This window comes from Alligator mississippiensis, chromosome 1 (genome assembly GCF_030867095.1).
Source record: "Alligator mississippiensis isolate rAllMis1 chromosome 1, rAllMis1, whole genome shotgun sequence".
In the NCBI taxonomy this organism is placed as follows: domain Eukaryota; kingdom Metazoa; phylum Chordata; order Crocodylia; family Alligatoridae; genus Alligator; species Alligator mississippiensis.
In genome coordinates this window covers 183,648,741-183,669,359 of record NC_081824.1, presented here as the reverse complement: position 1 = coordinate 183,669,359, position 20,619 = coordinate 183,648,741, and the positions used below count along the sequence as shown (strand labels likewise).

At 41.5% G+C, this 20,619-nt stretch overlaps 1 protein-coding gene across 5 annotated transcripts in view; it reads left to right on the top strand.

The window, feature by feature from the left end:
- The window catches only part of MARK1 (microtubule affinity regulating kinase 1), a 135,236-nt gene that overhangs the window by 75,505 nt on the left and 39,112 nt on the right, over nucleotides 1–20,619 (top strand). For all 5 annotated transcript variants that reach the window (XM_014598058.3, XM_059717748.1, XM_059717746.1 and 2 more), the window contains exons 4-7: nucleotides 4,081–4,129; nucleotides 5,277–5,342; nucleotides 6,673–6,743; nucleotides 8,411–8,467. In XM_014598058.3, coding sequence (XP_014453544.1) covers nucleotides 4,081–4,129; nucleotides 5,277–5,342; nucleotides 6,673–6,743; nucleotides 8,411–8,467 — 243 coding nt within the window. The remainder of the gene's footprint in view (nucleotides 1–4,080; nucleotides 4,130–5,276; nucleotides 5,343–6,672; nucleotides 6,744–8,410; nucleotides 8,468–20,619) is intronic.

Below are 20,619 nucleotides of genomic sequence, written 5' to 3'. Positions count from 1 at the left end.
TACAACTGACGGTTCCCATGCATTCTGAGCCAATTTCAGTTTTGGAATTTTGCCTAAACCAGGCATAAATTTTATGCCTAAACCAGGCTTTAGGTGGCATTACACAAGAAAAGACTAGACACTGCTGGGGTAATTCTACCTAGGAGAGGGCCTTATGTGAAGAGAAAATGGAGAGTAAGCCTGCTATATGTGATCCTGTTACTAAGAGCTAGTGTCAAGGTCATGTTTTAGTTAAAAAAAAAATAAAAAAAATATCCAATTACTCAAATGTTAGAAAGTTAAGCTAACAAACAAAATATTTATTATGACTCACTACATGTAGTGTTGGGGTGATGATGTATCCATGATGGCCCAGGAAAAATGCTGTAGTGAATACCCTGACCTAGAATTAAAAATGGTTTAAGAGACAGGCAAAGGACACAAGGAGATCCTGTGCTGCAATTTGTAAGAAGTCACCCCACAGCCATATCACATTACTGAGCACTTGAACAATAAGACTTCTTTAAATTAAAAAGAAAGTCAAACAAAGATAATACAGGCTACAATGGAAATCTGCTTGGGAAGAATGAGACAATGGAAAGAAGAAACAATGGATTTTCCTCACAGTCTGGTATGTGTGTTGTGTTTTGAGGGAAGTCCAAATAATGCAGCCCAGGGTTCATGCTATTCATTTGCTCTGCTTCACAAATATGCTCCAGCTGCTCACACTTACCCAGAACATGGTCAGCTGGAAGAAAAATACTTGCCTGAAGTTTTTGCCCATCACCAAGCAGTCAATGGAACCGAGTCAACATGGTGCATAGTGACCAGTGATGTCCCCCAGGGCTCAGTACTTGGATCAGTACTCTTTAATATATTCATAAATTATCTGGGTTTGGGTGTCAGAAGTGGACTGGCTAAATTTGCAGACAAATTTGCAGGTTGGTAATTCAGGCCGACCTGGACAGGCTTGCAAGGTAGGTGGATCAAAACCTGATGACATTTCAACATGGAGAAATGCAAGGTGCTCCACCTCCAGAGAAAAAACCCACATCATACTTATAGGATTGGGAGTGCTACATTCACTAGCACTATGACCCTCAAGCCTCTTTTGATCATAATAGACCTACAAGATGAACATGAGCCCTCCAATGTGATGCCACAGCTGGCAAAGCAAATAAAACCCTGCCTTGCATCTATCAACGTGTTTCAAGCAAGACCCAAGAAATCATCCTCCTGCTTTACTTGGCCTTGGTGAGGCCACAGCTGGAGTACTGTATCCAGTTCTGGGCTCCACACTTTAGAAAGGATGTGGAGAAGCTTGAGAGTCCAGAGGAGAGCCACACATGATTAGAGGTTAAGAGACCAGACCTTAGGAGGAGAAGCTGAGGGGCATGGAATTCTTCAGCCTGCAGAAGTGAAGACTGAGGGGTGACTTGGTGGTAGCCTACAAGTATATAAGCGGTGTGCATCAGGAACTAGGAGAGCGTCTGTTCACCAGGGCACTGCAAGGGAAGACGGGGTCTGATGGTCACAAACTGCTGGAAGACCATTTTAGACTGGACATAAGGAAAAACTTAGTTTCCAGAGTCTGGAATAATCTCCCCCCAGAAATGGTGCAAGCACCTACTCTGGATACCTTTTAAAGAAACACTTGGATTCAGATCCTGATGGGGTGATCTGACCTCAGCTGACTTCCTGCCCCTTGGGCATGGGGCTGGATCTGATAATTTCGTGAGGTCCCTTCTAGCCCTAATGTCTATGAATCTGTAAGTTACTGGAGCATATCATAAGGAAGGCCATTTGCAAGCATCTGGAGGAGGAAAAGCTGATCAGAAGCAGCCAACATGGATTTACTAAGAAAAATTTGTGTCAAACAAACTTGATCTTCTTTGACAAAATAGCTACTTGGCTGGATGAAGGGGGAATACTTTGGAAATAATGCATCTGGATTTCAGCAAGGTTCTTATACGGTCCCTCATAACCTTCTCCATAAACAAATTGGAGTAATGCGAGCTGGATAAAGCTACTGTAGGGTGGGTAGACAACTGGCTCAATAAACTCAGGCAAAGGCTAATTGTAAATTGATCCAGGTCAGAACAGCAGTCCAGTGCTGTTCAATTTCTTTATTAATGATTTGAATGAAAAACTTCATGAGCAAGTTTGCTGACAACACAGAATGAGAAGGATTCTCTGTTGGAAGACAGGAATGCGATTCAGAAGGATCTTGACAGATTGGCAAACTGGGCTGACGTGAACAGGATTAAGTTCAGTGCTGACAAATGCAATGTGCTGTACCCTGGGAAGAATAATTAAAAATACAAATACAGAATGGGTGACATCTGGCTGAATGACAGCACTAAGCAGAAGGATTTGGGAGTCCTGGTAAACTGCAGACTCAGTATGGGTTTGCAATGTGATGCAGCTGCACAAAAGGTAAATGTAGCTTTGTGATGCATCTGTAGAAACATTACATACAACACCTAAGGGGTGATAGTGCCTCTTTAGCTGGCACTGATTAGGCCTCATTTCAAGTATTGTGTACAGTTTTGAGTTCCACATTTAAAAAAGGACATGGAGAAATTAGAGCGGTTCAGAGGCAGGTGACAAAAATTATAAAGCCAAGGCATGGGAGGATAGGTTAAAGAAATAGGCATCTTCAGCCCCCTTGGATCTCTTGAGCATATTTCAACAGGCTTTGCAGCAGCAGAACGTTGGCTGTTGTTATCCTTTACTTTACCTGTGGCAGATTAGGGTGTTATATCTTGTGGTTGTGTCAGGGCTGACTGTAGTTTTGCTTCCTTTCCTTTTTTGTGTCCTTAGTCAAAATATTTAGCAAACTTCAAAGATTCATTGGAATTTGATAGGGTTATGCCACTTCTGTTATGGCCTCAAACTTGTGACCTCTGGGCTGTCAACCATGTGCCATAGAGTGCATACACATGTACTAAGTCGACTTAAAATAAGGCAACATAACTAAGTTGACTTTAAGCCAAGTTGGAGCATACACATGTACAGCTCCTTGACATGGTGGCAGCCATCTTGTGAGCTAAGTTGACTTAATCAACGTGACTCAAGATATAATACACATTAGAGGTGTATTATCTTGTGCTGCATTTAGGTAGACTGTTCCACATATGCATGTACTCTCTGACAGTTAAATTGACTTAAAGTTGAGTCAGCTTACTGTCAGAAACTTAGTACGTGTGTACACACCCTTAGTGCCTGTGCCACCCCAGCCCCCTGTAGTTTTGCTAATAGGCTAGACAGTGCATTTGTATAGGATAGTTTGGATGGGGATGATCCTGCCTCAGGCAGGGGTTGGACTAGATGACCCTGGATGTCCCTTCCATCCTGACTTCTGTACGAGTCTGTGGTCCTAATTTTGGACTCTCAGTCCAAGTCTGTGCACATGTATACAGGCAAGCTCTTCAGCTAAGGGGTACTAGAGGGCTACTCCCTTAGCCACCCTCGTGCTTCGGGAAGCTTATTGCTTGACAGTCTGTCCTCTCCCCTGCCTCTCCGTCTGCTCAGCATCGTGAGCCCCCGGTCTGCTCCTCACACTGAAGGTCCTGGTGTGTGAGGAGCCATAGTGGAGCAGCTGGTGGCTGCTTCTCCCCTCCCAGTCTGCGAGAAGAGTGGGAATAGCTGTATCCAATGCTTTTTCCAGACAGGGCTGACTCTGGTTTCTGGAAGGCATGGGAGCTTTTACCTACAGCTCAACTCCTGTTAGGCCCTTGGAGGAGTTGAGCCTCAGGAGGTGTACAAGCATTTATTCTTCCAGAAGCCACTTCTACCTGGGTGGAGTTGGATTATTTTTCCCTGGAACCACTATTTTTAATCTGAGAGAAAAAAATGGAAGCACTTGTACACTTGTGGTTTCTACTGGGAAAACAGCTGCTCTGTGACAATATAGTGGATTCCAGAGAACTAAAGAAAATCTAGTGCAGTTCTCATGTCATTTTTGTCTAATCTTGAAATATAATGTAAAATGGTGGTATGTACTTGAATTGCCTTTCAGGCTCCCATATTCCATATAAAACAGTAGTTTTATCAACAGTAAATACAATCTAAACAAGAATTATTTTGTTTCCTTAATAGTTATTCCGAGAAGTACGAATAATGAAGATATTGAATCACCCCAATATAGGTATGAATTTAGCCTTTCCTGTTGCTTTTAATATTAATAATTTTATTTGGCTTCAATTTTATTTTAATATATTTTATAGATGTGTTGTTATTTACTCATTATATCATTTTAAGATGAGTGTATGATAAACAGCTATATCCTGCTACTTTTGATTATTGTCCTACTTGCTTAAGTGGGACTAGCTGCAGAAGTAAGTCCAGCAGAAATTTGGTTTTCAGAGAGTATCTTGTTCAGTCAAGGGAAATAAGTAATCTTCAGTAAGAAGAAGCATGTAATGCACAGTAGAGAGTCTCACTTGTGCTTTACTGTTAGTGTTGCTCTCAAGGGTGAAAAATCCATAGTTTCTTAGCACGACTCTGGCAGAACTCCATTAGCTCAAAGATCTATGAGCGAGCATCCTACAAAATTGTATCTGCAGAAAAACAGAACTACAAAATATATAATTTTCACTTTCTGCTTTAGTTCCCCCTCACCTTCAGGGCCCTACTTTGTGATGACAATTCTTCTGGCTGAGGAGGGCTGGACAGTCTTGTTCCAGAGACAGTTAATGTTCCTGAATCGGCCAGAGGGCTTGTTGCATACAAGGTATGGACAAGTCATACAAGTTATTACATACTAGGTACTCCTTTTTTTCTCTTTTCTTAAAGCTGAGTGTGTTGCTTTCCCAACATTCTTGGCTCCTGCTGGCTTTTTTTCAATGACCATTGTAACTTTGTTAATATTGTAATCTGATGGGAAGGTCCTTCAGAGTCTAACAGTTTCAGTATTTGTTTAATTTGGCACCTCAACCTTGCGTCCTTTGAGTTGATCAAAAATCCACAATTTCTAACCTGGAGCAGTTTAATAGTGATGTAAATTTATTTTTTATTTGCAGTGTTTTTTCAGAACTCCAAAGTAGAACTAAACACTAATTTCAGCATGAATTTCCTTTTAGGAGAGTGTTTTATGAACTGCTGAGAAAATTGTACATGTTAGATGTTCTTACAACTTAATTTTGTTAAACTTTCTAACCAAAAAAAAATCTTTGTTCTGTCTTGGTGTTGTCATTGATAATAAATTTTAAGAGTAAGGCTTTTTCACTGTCTTTAAATTTTACTTAGGCTTTTGTTGCTTGATGCAATATTTTCTCCTTTCTTTTTTCTTTCAGTAAAATTATTTGAAGTTATTGAAACAGAAAAGACCCTGTATTTGGTAATGGAATATGCCAGTGGCGGTAAGAAGATATTTAACTCCAGTTTTGTGGGTGATCAGAAATATGGGAAGTACATCTTTGTGTATAAAAAAAAAAAAAACAAAACAAAACAGCCATGTTGACATCTGAGAGTTGGACTGTGCCTTGGCTATTCTCTTTTGGCTTGTTGCCACATACAGTCCCTAAGCAGAACTTAATGGGACAGTTCTTTCTTTGTTTACATAGCGTATATGCATAGTTAACCTTTGCTAGAATGAGAGTCTAATTTAGGCCTGTATGTTTCTGCCATTTTTAGGTTCCTAGTGACACTGGAGGGAGCACAAACCAAAGAGGAGTTTTTCTTAACCCAGTTAAAAAAGATATCCTGGGAGGTGGACTGTACAAATGCTCCTCCAGCCCCATGACTAGAGAGCTTCACAAGTAAAGTCTCCAGCCATGGGGCACTGGAGAACTACTCCCTGAGCCATCCTGCTCCCTGAGCTGCTCCTGCCTGTGACTTGACAGCCTGCCCCCTCCCCTGTTTAGGAATGGGACAGGCTATCAAGTAGCAGTTGGCAGCTGCTGAAAAGCATCTGGCTGCCACAGACAGCTGGGAAGGGTTTCTGCCCCAGGAACATGCTTGCTTCCTCCCACCCACCCCTGCCCTGTTGTTTCAGGGTTACTTTTCTCCTAGGGGTGACCATTTTTGCTTTGGGAGGTGAAGAAACCTGAACCTCTATACCAGTGATTCTTAACCAGGGTGATGCAGCATCCTGGGGTGCCTTGAGATGCTTTCAAGGGTTGCAGGGTGCCACACAAACTTAGCGCTGTCAGGTGTGCAGACACGATTCACTATTTAAATCTACAGATTTTGAATAGGAATTCAGGGTATTAAAACCATTCTGACCTGTCGTGGTCTGAATTCTTTGCAGCAAAGCAATTATTCTATTTTTTTCTAGTCAAAAAAGGAGTGCCTTGAGTGTAATGAAGGGTGCCTCGATTTATAAACAGGTTGAGACCTACTGCTCTGTTCACTTCTGGGTTCTATTGGAAGAGCAGCGATTTTCTTGGTAGAAACTGAACGTCTATATCTAGCCCCAGCTTCTCTTCCCGCCCTCCCCACCTGTATGTAGTTATCTCACAAATTGGTAATAAAATGCTAATTACCTTTCCATACTTGTAAGGTCAGACACTAATTTATACAGAGATTTCTAAGCATGTGTATTTTGATCAAAATTTTCTGAGGCTTGGATCCTAAACTGAAGTTGAGATAAACTACCAACCTTAGCTAAGGCTCTTTTATTTATTTATTTTTAATTGTGTTGATTAAACAAAAGTAGTATGCCTCATACTCTATCCTTTTCTTATTCAGGAGAGGTGTTTGACTACTTAGTTGCACATGGAAGAATGAAAGAAAAAGAGGCCCGTGCAAAATTTAGGCAGGTATGAAATAATATTAACTCTTTCAAATGCCTTTTTTGCAGTATATTTAATTGACTTGCTATGCAGATTTTTTTTTTTTTAAACTAAAAGTCCATAGCTGTAGTGATGTTTGTTAGAGCTCTAATGGAAAAATCACTGAGGATTAAAATATCTAGTCCCTGAGCATATACTAAAAATAGTAACAGACTGTTTAAGCTCTTGTTAATACATATACTTGAGAAACCAGATTTTTTGCTGTGACTTGCTATCGATTTTGTTAACTCTGAATGTCCTGGAATATGTAATAGATTTTTTTTCTTTTGGTTATTTATAAAAACTACACAGGTATTTAGGTTTTACTCACTGTTTATAATACACTGTCCATTGTACTAGAGGTGCCCTTTAAAGTCTGAACATTCTTAGCCTTAACTTGATTATCAGCTTTCATATATGATTCCTGCCATGAGGAGAGGAAATAAGTTTTTTATTTGCACATTTTCACATTTAAATATATGATAAGCTTTATAAAATTCATTAATTGATTGCAGTATGTTTTAGCAGGTAAAGCAGCTGACTCCAGAAAATCAGCAAGGTGTTTAAATCTTGCACCAGTTTATTACAAAAGCTCTAATACAAAAGTTAGCTACCTTTTTGATTTGTTGTATTTTATGTTCACATTCTATTCTAAAATTCTCCTTTTGGACTGAAACTTTCTCTCTTCCAGCACTGCTATTTTTAGGAAACTTTGGCTAAAAGTATTCAGTTCTTCAACCTACCTGTCAGGAGGGGGGCCAGAAGAGACAGAAATATATCTATATTTCTTAAACTTTTAAAAACCTTGATTACTTCCAATATGTACTGTGTAATCACTCAAACAGTACATGTTAATGGTGTTTTAAGTAATTTGACTTAAATAATGCAATGTTAGTTTGTATTTCCGAACATATGTTGAACTTTCTTATGTAACGGGGATCTATTCTCAAGAATAAATCCCATCCAGAATACTTTTGTGGGTGTGGATGCTAGATTAGATTAACATCAGGAAATGGGTAAAGTATCATGAGAAATTGGAAGACTAGTAACATATACAGGTTATTGCTGAACACTCATTAAAAAAGAAATGCTGTGTAGAAGTTTCTAAGTATATATTTAAAATTATTATTATTCTATTTTAGAATAAAACATGCCATGGAATTTTGAGAAATGCTAATAATCCATTCAGTTTCCTACCTCCCGCCTCAAGAATTATGCAAAAAAAAAAATCCTCGCTTCCCTTCCTTATGGGGGGAGAGATTAATGCTTCTATATTCAGTTAAATTATATCTTATGCTCATAATTTAAGTTCTGAGTTGCTGATATGATGCTGAAACTTGATTCTTGGAAATAATATAGCATTAAAACATGTTGCTGCACATATTTTTACCTATGTGCAGGATGCAACACTGTAGAATTAATGGAATGACACAAAGGAGCACCCAAACTGACACTATATAAGGGATTTTCGAACTTTAATAGAGGTTAAATGGAAAGATCTTTGGAATTGAAAGCTTAATTTATTTCTTAAGCTAAACATGATATTCCACTAATTCATATTGGAAGAGAAGATTAAGATTAGTATAAGAGATATGAAACACTATTATGTAGGGATTCAAATTTAATTTATCTTACTGACAACATTGGTCTTTCAGATTGTATCTGCTGTGCAATACTGTCATCAAAAATGTATCGTTCATCGTGATCTCAAGGTAGGCTGCTGTTTTTCACTTACTTATTGATAGTATTTGAGTAAATTTCTTTCCTTGGCCATGAACAAGCATGACTTTCTACCAGTGGAAATGTTCCATCACTGGAAATTCCTTCAGGAGAGGGAGCAGCACAGGCATTCAGCCTGCGATCATGCTCTCCTCTGCTCTGTGTACTATGCCAAAATTGATTAATTCCTTGTCTAGTGAAAGTGTAAGGAGCCGCAGCTGCTCCAGTCCTCCCATTCCCAGAGGGACTGGAGCACCAGGTCCAAGCTCCCCTCCCACTCCTCTAAGTGCAGACACTGGCCAGAGAGCACGTGGGGAGCAAGGAGCAGCTGCACAGGGAGCGTTTTCCCACTGTTCAACACCACTTGGGACCAGAAGGAGGCAAGCAGCAGCTACTCCCTAGGCTGTCCTCAGACCAGGGTGACCCTGATTTTGGAAAGATGCAGGGAGCATTTCCCTGCTGCTCAGCTCCTGGTCCACAGGAGGAGTTAAGCAATGGCAGAATGTCCAGGTGTTGTTTTCCTGGGAGAAACTCTCCCAGGAGCAACCTCTATCAGGTCAGAGATGGGTTATTTTTTCTCCTGGAACCACAGTTTTTAGTCTGGGAGAAACTGTATGAATGTCTATACACTCATTGTTTCTACCAGAAGAGCAGCGGTTTTCCTAGCAGAAATGTGATGCCTGTACATGACCTTTCTCTTCAAATATAACTTCCATTATTGTTGTATCTACATTTCTCAAACATGATAATGAAGTTAATTTTTCCTATACCCCTACAAGACAGGTAGGTATTGATGTCCATATTTTGTACTTGGGAAACTGAGTCACAGAAATTCTGTGTGTCCATTGTCCAGCACTGCAGCTTTTTCTGCTTTTCTTATTAAAATACTGAGCCTTTGATGATGGACTGCCTTCCTTTCTGCTAGTATTGGATTTTTCTTGGCCAAAAGTGTTGGCATCACGTTGGCTCCTGCATGTCTTGCATGCATGCTTGTTTTGGTAACAGGAATAAAAACACGTCTCATCATTTAAAGGCAAAATGTATGTTAAATCTGACACTCTTTTTTGATGCTTTTAACTCTGGTACAGGTATCCTAATACCTGTATAAGCATTCCAGCCACAATCTTTCTCCTTACCTTATGGCTAGTTTACTTCTCCAGAATGAGGAATTCAGTTTTACAGCATCTATTTGAAGCATGTCTCACCACCATTTGGTATTCTGTGCTTATGGGGTGATGCCCAAGTATTTGGAAAAGCAAACATCTTGGTCTGGATTTGTTTTGCATTGTACATTTGTATATGTACAAAAGGATGAAATTCCATTATCCAGCATTTTATCCACGTTAATTTTTTGGGGTTTTTCCCCAAGCCTTGACCCCCAGCCCCCGCAGGCCTAACTGCATTCAGCTGCCAAGGCTGCTCCCACTACCTTGCATGGCTGCATGCTGAACATGTGTGCTCACAGACGCACGTGTGTCTGCTGCCTCCAATCATCCTCCCCTGCTCCCACCATCAGAGCAGGGCATAATCTAAGACATTGGCTCAGTTTTCAAAAAACGCCCAACAGAGATTGGAGGGTCCAAAAAGAGGACACGTCCAGGAAAACCTGGACATATGGTAACCCTACAGAAAGCCATTCAAGGGCTACTGTTGTAGCCTTATGAGCCCTAGCAGCTGAGATGTTCTCATGGCCCTGATACAGGAAATTTAGGCCTATGATTCCTCAGAGAGATGGCTCTTTTGAGTTCTTCTGTACCTTGCTCCAGAAACTGCACTAGTAGAGTTGCTTTGAACAACATACCCTTTTTTGTGGTGAAAACAACACTGATTCTTCAAATGATTATCCACATATATTTTACTACTTTGGTGGGAGTGAAAGACCAGATCTCTCTGAGTAAGAATGTTTATTGGGATTACATCTGGACCTTCACATCTTCTGGAGCCACCTAGCAAACGTGATTAAATGCAGGACAGTTTCAACCACACTCTACTTCCTTATTACCCATAACTATGAGGTGGAACATCTGCAGCCCTGTGTTTTCTTCTCACTGTTTGCTTTCATTTTCTTATTAGCTGTGTTATTAGTTTTAGCCCATTGGCAATACATACTTTGCATGGACCCCTCTGAAGCTGGCAACAAGAAGTTACATATTTCTGCCTCACCACATTCAGTTAGCAAGAACAGATTATTATTTTAATAGAACTCTAGCTAGCTATACATAAGTTCATTATTTTCCTCAAAATATAAAACATGACGATACTATAGCTGTTTACCTTTTAACTAATATTAGTGCTTTCCAAAAAGCAATCGTATGCACCTGGCTTGGCCCAATACTGGGATGGCCTTGAACAGCAAACTTTATTCTACTTTCCCCATGCTTTTGCTTACTGAGTTATGTTGAACACTTCCATCTCTACAAGCTTAAGCATATAGTATCCATATCTCTAGCTTTTGCTAGGTTCCCAGTTTGCACTTGTCATTGTGGTGTTTTTGTTGCTAACCACATCCGCAGCCGCCACCTTCACATAACAGATTAGGAACAACCACAAGCCTAATTAGTCTTCTGATCATTCTCAGTTCTGTCTTGATAAACCTGAAGTCTCTCGTCTCCTAACAATGATTTTCTCTTTTCTCTGTCTACCTCTGAACAATACTTAACGTTTTTACATTTTGAATTTTCTTTCTGGAACTTCCATGTATCTGACTGTCTCACAGATGATTGCTTGAAGTCCAAGGTGTGTTCTGGTTATGGTGCTCTTGCTAAATAGCTTGAAAGACATGTGGAAATCTCTAAATAGTTGATTGCCTCCTGCAAAAGGTGCTGAATAGCACTTTTAAATGTTTATATAGTTAATACTTTCTAGCTGTGAGAACTGTTGTTCTGAAGAATTTTTTACTGAGTGATGTTCTTAAGCCCAGCCAAAGCTCTGGTTGACTCTTGGTTACCATGGAAATAGGCAATGCCCCAAGTATGAAGACTTGTCTAACATTGAGGGTCCTAGACTGAAAAATCTTGAGAGGCAGAATTTTTCTCCTTTTTATAAGATTGATGTCTGCTTTATATTAAACAGCTTGCATCATCCTCAGTTTTTAAACTTCTTTTTTTTTTAAACACTGAACACACCTATTTCAGACAACAAGAATACTTCTTATGGTTGTTCTTATTAAACAGGTCTGTTACATGTTTTTCTGGCAAAACCATCTCTTCCTGTTATTCTTAGATGTAGGGTCGGAAAGGACATAAGTAGATCATCAAGTCCAACCCCCTGCCCTGGGCAGGAGAGAATACTGGGCTCATATGACCCCAGCTAGGTAATTGTCAAGCCTCCTCTTAAAGACCCCCAAGGTAGGAGCCAGCACCACTTCCCTTGGAAGTTGGTTCCAGATCCTAGCCGCCCTGACTGTGAAATAATGTCTTCTAATGTCTAGCCTGAACCTACTCTCAAACAACTTATGGCCGTTATTCCTTGTTACTCTGGGAGGTGCTCGGGTGAACAGGGTCTCTCCCATTCCCCGCTGGTCCCCCCTGGTATGTTTGTAGATGGCCACCAAGCCCCCTTTCAGCCTTCTCTTGTGAAGGCTGAACAGGTTCAGGTCCCGTAGCCTCTCATAGGGTCTGCCCTGCTGTCCCCAGATCATGCGAGTGGCCCTCCTCTGGACCCTCTCGATGCTGGCCACATCTCCCCTAAAGTGTGGTGCCCAGAACTGGACTCAGTATTCCAACTGTGGCCTGACCAGTGTAGCATGGTGGGGAGGATCACCTCCTTGGCCCTGCTTGTGATGCATCTGTGGATGCATGACAAGGTGCGGTTGGACTTACTGACTGCGTCCTCACATTGGCGGCCCACGTTCATTTTGGAATCGATAATGACTCCAAGATCTCTTTCTGCCATTGTGCTTTAAAGAAGGGAGTTCCCCAGCTTATAGGTATGCTGCTGGTTCTTACTGCCCAAGTGCAGTACCCTGCACTTGTCAGTATTGAATCCCATCCTATTCTCATTTGCTCACCCCTGTAACCTGTCCACGTCCAGCTGTATCCTGTCTCTCCCTTCTAACGTGCCCACCTCGCCCCAGATCTCGGTGTCGTCAGTGAATTTGAACAGGGTGCTTTTCACCCCCCCATCCAAGTCGCTAATAAAGAGATTAAACAGTGCGGGCCCAAGGACCGAGCCCTGGGGGACCCCACTGCCCCCATCCCTCCACGTCAAATATGACCTGTCCGCCACCACTCTGGGTGCAGTATCTCAGCCAATTTGTGACCCATCTGACTGTGTTGGCATCAATGCCACAGTCGCCTAGCTTTTTAATGAGAATGGGGTGGGAGACAGTATCAAAGGCCTTCCTAAAGTCCAGAAAAACTATACCCACCACGGCACCTGCATTCAATGATTTTGTGACCTGATCGTAGAAGGCAATCAGGTTGGTCTGACAGGACCTGCCCCTAATAAAACCATGCTGGTTGCCCCTGAGCATCACCCTGCTGGTCCTTCCCAGATGTGCTCCTGGATAATCTTCTCAATGAGCTTCCCCAGGATCAAAGTAAAACTAACGCCTATAGTTGCCTGGGTCCTCCCTCCTCCTTTTTTTGAAAATGGGGACAACATTGGCACTTTTCTAGTTGTCTGGCACCTGGCCAGAGCACTACGAGTGCTTGTAAAGCCATGCCAGGGGCCCCTCAATAACCCCTGCCAATTCCCTCGGCACCCTGGGGTGGAGAGCATCGACCTGCTGATTTGACCACGTCCAGCCCCTCCAGAAGTTCCCTAACTCGGTCCTTCCTGACCTTAGGCCTGGTGGAGTCGCTCCTGAGTCCATCCTGAATCTCAGTGGGGGAGTCCTGGTCCCTGCACAAAAAAATGGAGGCAAAGAAATTGTTAAAAATTCTGTGTGTGTACACTTTTGTGAAGCCATTTTCAAATTTAGTATCTGGAACTTACTGAAGTTGTGGGCTTTGGTTTGAGCTATTAAAACATCTTCCAGAATAGTTACAGTTTATAAAAACAACTACATGGTCTTCCCAAGAAGTTTGTATTTAATTTAATAACTGCTGCCTTAAAATACCATATTTATAGAAGTGTGTGTTACTCTAGAGAGTAAGCATATTTGATGGTTTTCACCCTTTTCATTTAAAATACTATATTTATTTTTTCTTTCCTGCTTTGCTTTTTATATCCAGTAAACCTTAAACAACTTATGTCCTCCAATAAGATACAAGGAGGGATAAGTTAGCCATACCTTTCACATGGCAGTTCTGTTTTAAAGGATTTATTTTACTGTTTCTGTAAGTAGTGATACCATATTTTCTCACATACCACATGCCCCAAATGAAATGCACCCTGTTTTTGGAAAACCAGAGTTCAGTAAACAAGATTTTTTCCAGAGTTGTGGCTGACTATGTGACATAAAGTAAGTCCTTCTGGGAACATAATGTCCAGGATGTCTGACACCAGGAAGTTCTTGGTGCCAGCTGCCTCACCCAGACTGGGTCCTAGGCTGTGACACTTCCTGGATGATACTCTTGTGTTTCCAGGAGAACTTACTCCTGTCACACGCACAGCTAGGTCAAGATCCTTAAAAGGCAATAGCAAGACTGTTAGTTCTTTAGTGTAAGTAGTTCTTTATATAACTTCCTGTAAATAAAGTGGTGTTTCCACATTACAGACCACCTCAAGATACTACTAGCAGCTCACTTGATGCTTCAGACACAAGCTGCAGTGTTCAGCCAATAGCTTCAGCAGCTGCTTGACATACACAGTATGCTTCTTTTCCAAAGAAGAAAACAGCTTCCCTGCTTAAAACATGTACCCCTTTTATGGGGCACTGATGTGTGGGGAAACAGGTGTGTTATATATGAAAAAATATGGTATTTCTCTTCCCAAGCACCTGCCACTGCCCCAGCCATACTCCCTCCCTCAACATGGGGGCCTCAATCTCCACCCCCTCCCTCCACCTCACCCCACAAACTTACTGGCAAGGTGCTTCTCTCTAAACTGTTGGGCTGCATTCCTGACTGCATGCGTGCTGTGGCTGCATGCCGCGTGCATCAGTGATATTAGAGCTACGCTGGCCAAAAAAAGCTGATTACCAGTAATGTTCATTTTCCTTTTATCGGTGTCAGTCTGATATGTGACCAATATGTCGGCATACCTCTACAACTAGATATGTTGTTATAGCTGCAGTTCAGACAATATGTGATGGGCAAGCTTTATAAGCAACTGTTCTTTAGTTGATCTTGAACTACTGCTGACAGCTGCTTTCCTCCATATATTTTCTCCCCATTTTCTATATTAAGTGATTACCTTCATTAACATAATATGGTTAAATGAAAGTAATTGTTTTAGCTGTTATTTACCTTAGTCTGTATAAGTTTATTCGCCAAACCTGAAGAAAGGCGTATTTTGCCCAAAAGCTCATTGTAACACCTCACAACTACAAGTTGGTCCAGGTAAAAGGTATTGACTAGCTTTGCAAGTCTTACTTATTGTTTAAATTTATGACAGCAATTTAGTTTGAACATGTATTTTCTCTGAAATATACCTGCTATTTTGAATTATGCTTTTATGCGTCTATGACATGGGAACTGGATCGAACAAAGGAAAAAAAATATGTATTTGGAAATACTGAAATGGAACCCTTTCTCATCTGTTCTCATATTTACCAAGAACAGTTGTTGAACGGGGAAAAATTTTCACAGTAGAAAGTATATGTACGTATACTAACATGTAACATTCATCAGCATCTCCCACTGTAGGGTACAGCATTTTCAGTGAAAGTGTAAGTGTCAGTGTTGCTCAGTGTAACAGCTGTTTGCAGTGGCTGGGCCTCTAGAAAAATCAGAGCAGTTAAGGATTAACCAGAAGTGGGAGTGTACGTAACCTAAAGATTACTTCATTTCTGCAGTGTCAAGAACCTATGCTGAGGAGAATAAACTTTTGAGGCTAAGGTCTAAACTGTGCATAGACAAATTATATGTTTGTTACAGGACTTAAAAGGAGGCACCATCAATTTACTCTAGTGAAATTGTTAAAAGAAATTCCATCTTTAATGCTGTAAAAATCTTGAAAGATACTTTTAGAAGCAAGCAAACAATTTTTCTTCTTCCTTTGTTTTTTTCCTTTGTCATCTTTATCCCCATTCCTAAATCCATCTAATTACTCCTTTTAGTTAGAAATATTCTTTTCTCAAGAATAACTTGGAATGAATTTTAATTTTAATTCAAAACTACATTATCTGGGTGAATCTCCTACCAAAATCTAATTGTATGGCTAAGAGCCTTCCTGGTCTGTAATTAGAAGTAATGATTGAAGCCTTAATTTCACTTTATAGAATCATGGAATCAAAGAATTATAGGACTGGAAGGGACTTCAAGAGATCATCTAATCCAGTGGTGATAAACTTGTTTTTTGTTTTGGCCGGATGGGCAGTACCCAAACTGTCCATGGGCTGGATCTGGCTGCTGGTCCCAGTCTGGTATGGGATGGTTGTGTCATGGGCCCATCTAGCCGCACAGAGGGGGCAGGGGGCATCCTGGCTCCAACCTGCCCCTGAGGGGGGGAGGGGCATGGCCCAGCCCTATAGGGGGAAGGGGGCTTGACCAGGCGCAGCAGGAGGGTGGGGAGAGGGAAGGCTTGAACCAGCCCCAGCTCAGCCCTGTGGAGGAAAGAGCATGTCCTGGCCTCATCCAGCTACAGGGGTGGGGACATGACCTGGCCCCAACCTGCTGCATAGGATTTGGGAATTGAGCAGTGGGAGAGGATGGCTGTATTTATTGTCACTGCTTCCCTGCCATCAAATTTCCCAATCTGTGGGGAGCCCCTCAGGCTGGATACCAATGGCTCCGTGAGCCGTGTATGGCCCACAGGCTGGAGGTTGAGCACCCTAATCTAATCCAGTCCCCTGCAGTGATGCCAGATCAAGTAGACTTACACCATGTCTGACAGAGGTTTGTTTAACCTATTCTTAAAACCTCCAGTGAAAGAGTTTCCATAACATCTCCTGGTAACATGTTAAACTGCCCTAAGAGTTGATAAGTTTTCCCCTCATAGCCAACCTAAATATTTTGCTGTAGCTTGGGTAGATTTCTGCTTTTCCTTCCTTCATTGGACATTGAGAACAATCGGTCACTATCCTAGTTATAATAACTTACAACACATTCCAATATTATCATGTCCCCTCTGTCTTGGATTTGTTCAGCCTAGAAAAGACAAGTCATTCAACCTTTCCTCATAATCATGTTTTGTAAACCTCTTATTCTTCTTGCTCTCTCTTGATTCTCTCAACTCGGTCGGTGTACATTATTCCAGATGAGACTTCACCAATACCAACTTGAGTAGAGAAATTGCCTTCCTTGTCATAGATGCAGCTCTCTCTTAATACATCTCAGAATGAGGTTTAGCCTTACTCTGCAACAACTATATAGTTGACTCCTCCTTAGTTCTTGATCCATAGTTACTTTCAGATTCTTTTCTATGTGGCCTTAACCAGTGCCAAATTTAGATTTGCACACTTGAGTTCTTGTTTATATATTTGGCATTTTATTGAATTTCATCAGGTTTATTTCAGACTGCTTCTCCAATTTATCAGTTATTTTTATTTCTTATCCTGTCTTCCAAATTGCTTACAACCTCCCTCAGATTGTTGTCTGTCAACCACACACATTTTAGAAGCATGAAGAGTGAAGCAAAGAAGGCATTGAATTTTTTCTGCATTAACTATAATTTGCTCTCACTCCTGAGTTAAATAATCAACTTTTTAGTCTTCCTTTTACCTCTAATGTATTATGAAACCTAGTAGCTTTCCTTCCCCATGCCCTGAAATGAAAAAAAATATGCCCCAATGTATTACAATAATTTACTGAGCTGTTTATGGTCTGCTGTGTTGCTTTTCCAGTAGATATTCAGGTAATTTAAAATCTCCTAGTCTCATCAAGTTGACTTTTGGATGCTTCTGCTTTGTTGCTCAACAAATATCTTATTCACCTCCCGTTTGTGACTACGTGATCCATGATATCAACACTTTCTTTTTCCCTTTTATCTTCACATGAAAAACACTCAGCAAATCTATTCTTTCCTCTTGAACTTCAGAGTAATACAATTCTTGCTACATGGTATAACACCCATTTTATTTGCCTGCCTGTTCTTCTCAAACAAGTTATAGCTTGCTTTACCAATGTTTTAGTCCTGTCATTTAGGTATGTCATTTTGGTTGCTCAAATGAGACTGATAATTCTTCCTATTTATGCCCCATACTCCTAACAGCAGCATAGAGATTTGGCAGATGGTCTGTTACCCTCACTTGTGTCCCTTATCACCCTGTTGCAGTTTTCCCACCAGATTCCAGCCTTATGTCTAGGTTGCTATTGTGTACAGTTGTTGTTTTTATTGTCTTTTAACTTGAGTTCTGGGCTTTTTTCACCAGTTGTTCTTAGACCTAGTTTTAAGAGTTACTTGGTGTCCCAGGATGCCCTTCCCCCTCCACAGAAAGTGAACCCGTTTCTCTTGCCATTTCTGCTGTCAGACTTGTGCCACGGCTGAGAAGGTAAAGCCACCTGTATCAACTTCCAGTTTTAGTCTGTCTTTCCCTGGGCCTTCACTGGTGAAGCAGTATTTTCTATCCAAAATGAATAGGTGGCTGTGGGAAAACTCACCTGGCTTAACTCCTCATCTCCTAACTGCCTGTTTCTCTGTTTCTCTTGGATCTCAAAAGAAGTTTCTTCAGGAGCAATGCCAATCAAAGCTTTGGGGGTCAACAGCTGAAGAAAACAAATCATTCCCTTTTTACCAGTTTTAGCCACGCTTTGTCTTATTCCTCATAGATAGAAAATGCCCCTTCATTTTCAGTTGGAGGAGAAGCTTTAGTGTCTGCTTGCTATCAATGCTATACAGTACCCTTGTATTCTGCTTAAGACATTCCATTTCACTAATAGTCTATTACTATTTGTTTATCTCTCAGTCTTCATGGCTAGGGATAGACATTACACATAAACCAGTTTAAGTGATTAGAAACTGGCTTAAACCTGTAACAGAACAGATGTTCAGTTCACATAAACCAGATTGAAAATGGCTGAGACCAGTTTAAGATAAACCTCATTGAATGTAGTATCAGACTTAACTGATTTGGGTCAAACTAGTTTATGCAATGTCTGTCCCAGACCCCTTGCTGGTTTAAGGTTTTAAACTAGACTCTCCCAGCATCCTGGCATGCTCTCTAGGCTGGGTGGGGCTCGCCGGCAGGAACGACACATAGGGGGTGCATGGGGGTGCCAGTGCACCCCCTGTCTGGCTGTGCTCCCTGTTTCGCCGGTGGGCAGGGGGGCAGGCAGGAGCACCAGTACTCCCCCTGCGAGCACCAGCCAGGGAGCGAGGCCACCAGCAAAAGTGGCCATGCCGCTTCTGGAAGTAGCCGCAGGAGTTCTGGAAGTGGCATGGCTGCTTTTTACAGTGAGTGAAATTGGCCATATGATCGGCTGCTGGGAGACACCCCCCCGCCCCCCCCCCCCCCGGTTGCTGACTGGTGTTGGGGGGATGGGGAGGGGGGCATGTGCCCTCCTGATTCAGTGATTCAAGAGGCACCAGATACCCATGCTCTCTGGTCCACACCAAAACTAGCCTCTCCCCTCTGCTCCCTGGCTGGAGCTTGGCAGAGACTACAGGCATCTGCCTGGCTTCCCCCTGGTCCCCACCTCCCCTCCACACTGCCTGCTAAGGAGGGATCCCCTGTCCCCTCTGCCTAACACAGACACTTCTCAGCATTAGCTAGCAGACCACATGCTGGCTATAGTCCATGCTGTGGCAGACAGGACAAAGACATCAACAACAGGTAGCTGGTAATGTCCCTCTGTTGTTTTTTTGATGGTGTGATAAACACTGAATTATCAATTCCCTGCTGGGCTGGTCAGAAGGGTGGAGGGGGGAAACCCCTCCCTAATCAGAGTGTCCTGCCAGGGCCTGTCCACTGCCCCCTTAGCTCAGCATTGTGTTAAGGAATGGAGAGCTGGTCTAGCGCCCCCTGACTTCTAGCCTGAGCCACTGCAGGCATATGCCTGCATTTCTGGTATGTCTTTGCGAATGCAAACTGATTCAGTCTAGCCAGGGTAGACTAACCTGCAAAGATTGAATCAATTCAGGCTCAGGTTTTTTGAATGTCTGTCCCTAGCCCATGAGTATATGACCTACCTCAAATTTTACTTTTGTCAAATGCATCTTGTCCATGTAGAAGTATATATTCAGCATATTAATACCATGCATATGTATGTGAAATTGCAGCATGTGATATGTTTATCTTCTCTTTTTGACACCCTTATCTGCTCATATTCTCAGGTGTATCCTAACATTTTGAATAACCACTCTAATGGAAACTGCCCCCACTTTAAATCAGTTTTCCAGAGATTAATTTCCTCCAGAATTGCATCTGAATGAGGCTTAAGACCAAAGTACTTGCTGCTGGAAGATTAAACTTTGTTCTAGCTTTACAGTCTTGCAGTATTCCAGGGCTAGATTTGGGCACTTCAAATAGAAGATTTCCAGCTTCCCAATAGGATTCCACACTTCAAATGAAGCTGCGTAAATTTCCAAAATATGAAACTTCAGTACATCCACTGAATTTTTTTTTTTGGACGCAGTTTTGTTCGAAATTCATTTTAGCAGTTCTCTGTAATTTTACATTTGTCTTTCTTTGAGCCCTATATGGTTGCATTTATTTAACTCAGTACCTAGTTTTACAAGGGGGAAGAAATTGTCATCAGAAGATTTCTGAACAATTTTACTTGCGAAAACTTTTAGATTAATTTGAATTGTTTGACGCACTCAAAAGATAACGGTAAAACAATTTTCTACAATTTGTTTTAGGTTTGACCTGCATATTTGACCATGGCTTTACAGTTACTGAGTTATGCTACTCTTCCTTATTCAAGCTGATTAAACTTTTATAGCACTCATGTGTTATGCCATGGGATTATACACTACTTAAATGCTGCAACTTCATCTGAGATTTTAGTTGCTGTTAAAGAATACTCTATAACAGTTGCAGGGATGAATCTTTGGCAAAGGATACTGACATGACAGATAAAAAGTACATTTGAATATCTATTGTCAGAGCAAAACAGAGAAGATCTACTCTGTAGTATCTAGAACTTCCCTCCTTTCC